Here is a 6000-nt window from a genome sequence, read left to right on the forward strand (position 1 = left end):
ATAGATGGGCTGTAGCAGCAAGAGGGAAAGTAGTCCGTTCTGAGGTCAGAAAGAAGAGGGCAGGGACCACATTACAGAGCACTTTGTGGGCCCTGGTAGGCAAGCAAGGGACTTGGATTTTGTTCTAAATATAAAAGAAATGTTTCTATGAACTACAGCCTCCCGGGAAGCCAAAGGAATATGGAAAATGTGCTCAGAAACGAAATGTACAGTGTCCATAGTAAGAAGAATGCAGCTAATCAGGAGGGACACAGATCCTCAACAGCACAAATGAATGCTTTTTGTTTTTCATACTATATGCTGACGAAACTTTATTTCCAACTTTGCGTGAATGATGTGTGTGCCTCCACCCCAAGTCTGGGTTTCATTAGGTTGAATGTGATAACTTCAAGCTCCCTCAATATTTCTCCATATCATGTATTCTTTAAAAAGGTAAAATGGCTCTTGGTACATGAAGCAAGAGACTAACCCCTCATTCAGATCCCAGACTAAATTCCTTTTCCTTTAGCTAAATTCTCTTATTTATTTATGGGGTGGGGCATGCTTCCATTTCTCAGAGTAGAAGACGATAATAATGATCTCCATGTAACGACGTTAGGCGACACGGGGTAGACTTTGGGAGTGCAGGCTTGGGAATGAGTCTACCCGGCTTCAGATCGTGGCCCTGCCACTTCCTGTCTGGGAAGGCGTTTCCTGTCTGTGTCTTCTTTTCTTCCCGTGTAACCTTTATAGGGATGCTGTCCAGTGAGATAATCCTTGTAAATAGTACATGGAAAACTCTTGGCACAGCATCAAGTACATGGAAGGCATATGTGTTAATTGCTGTCATCGTCGTTACTATTTTTCTTTGGTGGAAGAATTAGATAAATGCAAAGTATTATAACCAAGAACTAACTCTGTTTTAAAATGGTTTTGTGCTTGATTGGGGACCTGTGTTTACTGTATCCACTGAAGTCCAAACCCATTTGTAAAGATTGATTCAGTGGCCCTCTATGGCTTTGGATTTGAATATTAAATTTTTAACATTAATTCTATTTTTCATTAATATGCCAAAGAAGCCTTTTCATATGCACGGGAGAGAGAATAGTACAGTGAATCCCACATAACTAACTGCCACCCAACTCCAAAAATTACCATCATTTGCTAACCTTGTTTTATCTAACCCCCACATTTTTTCTTTCCCTTTCTCTTTTTCCTGGAGACTTTTAAGGCAGATTTCAGTCATTTTATCATTTCACTTGAAATGTTTCAGTATAAGGTAAATATACAGTCCTACCCTGGGCCATTTGGATGGAGTTACAAGTTTATAGCACATGTTGCAGCCAGACTCCCCTGAGCCAAGGTAGCTTCACTGTTTTTACAGCACACGCGCTGCAGTGGCAAGTGCTGATGCTGAGGGTCCATTGGAGACTCTGAGTTGCTGGTTCTGCTCCAAGCAGGAGAGGCCTTTGGGCACTGATTGGGGTGACTTCCTAGAAGCTGCCTTGATTGAGAGATCCAGTTTCGGCTTTGAGGGCAACCTGTTGTTTTTGGAGGCTTGCAAGAAACTGTCATCCTGCTGTATCATATCACTATTATGAATGTTCCAGACTTTGAGTGAGGAAAGGGGTGGGGTGCTCTGTGGTGGATGAGGCAAGTAAGAAAAATGTCCTGAGAACACAGAGAAGCAACTTTTGAATGTGAAGAGAGGATTACTGTTATAATCCTTCACTTTAGTGGGAGAGTCCAGTTGAGCAATGAAGAGTCCCAAGCAGCATTCCCTTCCCCTTACCTTCTGTGTTCTAGATACTGTTGCCTACCAGCTCAAGGAGTTCCCAAGTATCACTGAGGTCATGTCGGTTAAGAATGCAGAGCACCTCAGAGCAAAGGAGAATAACAAGGATAAGCATGCTGAAGAGTGCTGTCCTCTGCCTCCTTGAGGGTGTGCGTGATCGTGTCCCTTCTTGTGCCTCACTCAGCTCAGAGGACGATCCGTTCCTTCTCTACGCCACCCTGCACTCAGGGGACCACTGCAAGTTTATCACGAAGGATCTGCTGCGGGACCACAAGGCCTGTCTCTCTGATGCCAAGACCCAGCGCCTGTTCTTTAAGTGGCAACAGGGACATCAGCTGGCGATTACTAACAGGTCTCCAGGATCAAAAATAACCTTTCAGGTATGTCATGTGTCCTCTACATGATGTCAACAGAGTCAAGTACCTAGTAAGAAGGTGGCATGATCAAAGAATGTTGCAGCTTGTTGAAGGTTCTAAGTGCTTTATTTTTCTCAGTTTTAGTTTAGAATTTGCCATTTCCTGGAAACAGAAAGTCTGCCAAAGCAAAAGTTTTTATAAGGCAACCCCATGTTAACTGACATATTGCAAACACCTGGTATGTCATCAATTATGGCTTCAATTGTCTTTTTAATTGCAAATGTTCACATGTGGTTTTTATTTTTCCATTTATTTGTAAGAACTCAAAATTATCCTTATGGTTAGTCATACTTTTGCTAAGTAGCTCCACTTTCCTGTTTCATCCACTTCTACAGCCTGGTCTCACTTAAATTCTCCTTTGATTTGAGTATCTGTCTTTAAATACAAGGATGTCTCTTGTGTGCAAACAAAGAGAGAAAACCCAAAAGTGAGTTATTACAGAAAAATACACTAGCCAATGGCAAATAGGATCTAATGGTCAAAAATACACAAAACTAGTTTATAGGAACTAGAGCATCAGATGATGCCTCAGAAATGCAGTCAGCCTAATCAACCTGAGGGAGGCAACGTGGGTCAGCCGGTCTGGTTTCCTCAACAACACAGGACTGCAAAAATAACAGAGATGGAAAGGTAAGCTTCACATTAAAGGAGAATTAAGAGAGAATTCAACTAGTCACAATGTGATAACCTTATTTCAATCCCTGTTCAAACAAACTATAAAACATGTGCACATTAATTGGAAATGTAAACAAAAAATTGATGATGTTAAGGAATTATTAATTCTTAAGTTGTAATAATGATATTTTATGTACAAATTAAGTTTTTATATCTTACCAGTACATACTGAATTACAGAAGAAATGATATATCTGAGGTTTTCATCAAAATAATCTTGGGCGGGGGAGGGTGGAGGCAGAGCAGAGGAAGTGGGTGGGTGACATAAAATTAGTCTTGAGTTGATAATGGTTAAAGCTGGTTGACGGATACATGGGGTGCATTGTACTACTACTATTTCTCTATTTTTGTGTATTTGGGTTTTCCTCTGTCACATACAAAGCTGAAAAAGGCAACAATGGGAATACTGTATGGTGTTTGTGTGTGTGCGCCTATATGGAGTCCTTAACCTTAAACATGAAGACTCCAAGAAAAGCAGATCCCGGTACGAGGGTTCGCTTTTACAGAGCTAGCTGCTTTTTGCAAACTCATTGCTAAGTAAGACAGAGAATATGTCTCTGAGGCAAACTGAGAAGTTGTCAGAGAAGAAAGGGAAATGGCCGGGCTTCCCTCTGGTGTTGTTCTCAACGTCTGCTTCCCTTTTTAATCCAACAGCACATTCTCAGCTATGACACGGTGGTGCAGACCACTGGAGACTCGTGGCACATACCGTATGATGAGGACCTGGTGGAAAGATACTCCTATGAAGTGCCAACCAAATGGCTGTGCCTTCACCGGGAGACGTGAAGGCTCGTACCCCCATGCGGAAGTCGTGTCTGGGCGTCCTGCTGTTGGTGTCAGGGCTCTTAGGTTGACGCTTGTTTATTAGACCACTGCTTCTGCCCTGCTTGATCAGGCTTTCCTGTTTGGTTCCATGGGTTTGTATGTCAACAAATTGATTTTTTAATTAAATGTGTTATAATATCTTTTCATAACCAGTTGCATTTTTTTCCCATAAACAGTTTTTTTGAGGTTTAACGAGAGTTAGGGAACTCAGTGCAGAATGAAGCCTACATTTCTTATTGAGCCATCTATTTCACTTTCTGAAAAACTGGCAAGATATTAAAGACTTATAAGCAACTCTTATCACCCAACTATTTGGGTTCAAGGAAAGGGGGACAATTCCTTCTTTTACACTGTGATCTTCTGCTTCATGGTATAATGCCTTTTCCAGATTGGCTCCACGTTTTGTGAACACTGTTAATTCCATCATCACCTGGTATGAGGGCTTTCGAAAGTATGTGCAGCGGAACGCAGGTCCTGCTTCCCACCGCTCCGAAAGCCAATACTCGAGAGGCAGTTGCTGATGTAAAGGAAGGTGGTTTATTTGCAGACCCCGGTCACCTGGAAGATGGGGACTCATGACTCAAAACCCATTTCCACCTCTCATTGGAGGCAGAGGTTTCTTAGAAGGAGGGAGAGGGGAACAGAACAAAGAGATCAAGCAGGGGTTGAAAAGTTCCCTGTGTGCTGACGAGCACAGTCCATTCCAACAAGGCAAGTGATGGGCCTGCATGTGGCATCTGGTTAACTCATCATGGAGTCACATCACCCCAGCTTTGTGTCGTCCTGGCTCCAGGGAGGACAGTCGGCAGATCTCCTGGAGTTGGGATGCTTGAAGGGCAGAGTCTTTATCTTTTGAAACTAGTTCCTAGGATTCTTATAAAAACATGCTGTTCGTCTGTAAGCCACGTATTAGTCAGAGTCAGCACTTAGAGAAACAGTGTCAAAAGAATGGCGGGGTGGACTACAATTTCCCACCATTACAGTTTTCTACTGTTACATATATAGCTTCTTCCCATTCAGTTAAGTTTGGCTTAGTTTAACTAAGTGATTAAGTTTTAATACTTGCCTCTGTTTTACTCCTCTGCTAGCCAGCTGACACGTCACCGGGCCTTGATTTTAGCTGAAAATATTCCTATCTGTAGCACTCTTATGATAGTTATTTCCTTACTCCTACATACCATATGATTTAATATTTAAGAACAGACAAAACCAATCTGTGGTGATAAAAATCAAAATAGTAGTTGCCTGAGAAAAGGGGCACAAGAGAACCTCCTGGGGGTGATGGGAAGTTCTGGGTGATGATAGCACCAATGTATATATTACATTAGTCAAAATTCATCACACTAAACACTTAAAATTGATGCATTTACAACAGTGTGCCTCAGAAAATTATGTTAGCATAGGAAAATAATTACTACATGAAGACATATACACGGATGTAAGTAGGATGTGTCTGAGGGACAGAGACAACCCAGGATAACCAGGAGGGGATGTTTCATCTCCTTAACCATTCACTGGAGTCAGCATTTCTGCACACCTAAAGGGCTCCCCACTCAACCAGCCGCCAAACTGAGAGCATTCAAAGGTTCCGAGAATCAGAAAGCTTTTATAAATCCAATCTGTTTGTTTTCTAAATTTCATAAACTACATACTTAGAAAATTGTGCTTTCAGTCAGCTAAACTTTTTTAAAGGAACTCTCCTACTTTTAAGAAAATTTTAAAAGAGAAAAAAGCATTTGATAAATGATTTTGTCTAGTGCTGCCTGGTGTGTGTCAGTGGATTGAGTACCAGCCTATGAACTACAAGGTCGCTAGTTTAATTCCCAGTCAGGGCACATGCCTGGCTGTGAGCCAGGTCGCCAGTTGGGGGCGTGTGAGAGGCAACCAATTGATGTATCTCTCACACATTGATCTTTCTCTCCCTCTCTTTCTCCTTCCCTTCCCCTCTCTAAAAATAAATAAAATATTTAAAAAATAATAACCTTGTCTAAAAGCCTAATGCATATCTCTCACAAAGAACACACAGAGACGGGGCAGGATACAAAAAAAGAAGCCAGAATTTTAGAACCTAAGAATGAGCCTGGAAGAACACGAAGCCCAACAGTAAGTAGCATTTTCTAAACAGAGCAGAAAGATGGAAGGCTGCCCTGGGTCCCACAGCTAGTTAGTGGAGACATTTCAACCAGAGCCCACCTCTTACACTGGTTTAGGCTAGAGTAGATCATAGAAACTCAGAAAGGCTGAGTGGTGGGGCATCCAGTATTTACACTGAGAAACTCTGATAGACAGTTGAGGAGCTGGGGATGGGGGA

The 6000-nt window shown here is 42.0% G+C and overlaps 1 protein-coding gene across 2 annotated transcripts in view; it reads left to right on the forward strand.

Moving 5' to 3' along the window:
- PRORP (protein only RNase P catalytic subunit) overlaps positions 1–4601 on the forward strand; it is a 149785-nt gene extending 145184 nt beyond the window's left edge. For both annotated transcript variants that reach the window (XM_037136062.2, XM_053672530.1), the window contains exons 7-8: positions 1959–2154; positions 3519–4601. In XM_037136062.2, the coding sequence (XP_036991957.2) occupies positions 1959–2154; positions 3519–3650 (328 nt within the window). In that variant the 3' untranslated portion in view covers positions 3651–4601. The remainder of the gene's footprint in view (positions 1–1958; positions 2155–3518) is intronic.
- The last annotated feature ends 1399 nt before the right edge of the window (positions 4602–6000 follow it).

Source organism: Artibeus jamaicensis, unplaced genomic scaffold (genome assembly GCF_021234435.1).
Source record: "Artibeus jamaicensis isolate MK-2021 breed Jamaican fruit bat unplaced genomic scaffold, CSHL_Jam_final contig_760, whole genome shotgun sequence".
Taxonomy (NCBI): Eukaryota; Metazoa; Chordata; class Mammalia; order Chiroptera; family Phyllostomidae; genus Artibeus; species Artibeus jamaicensis.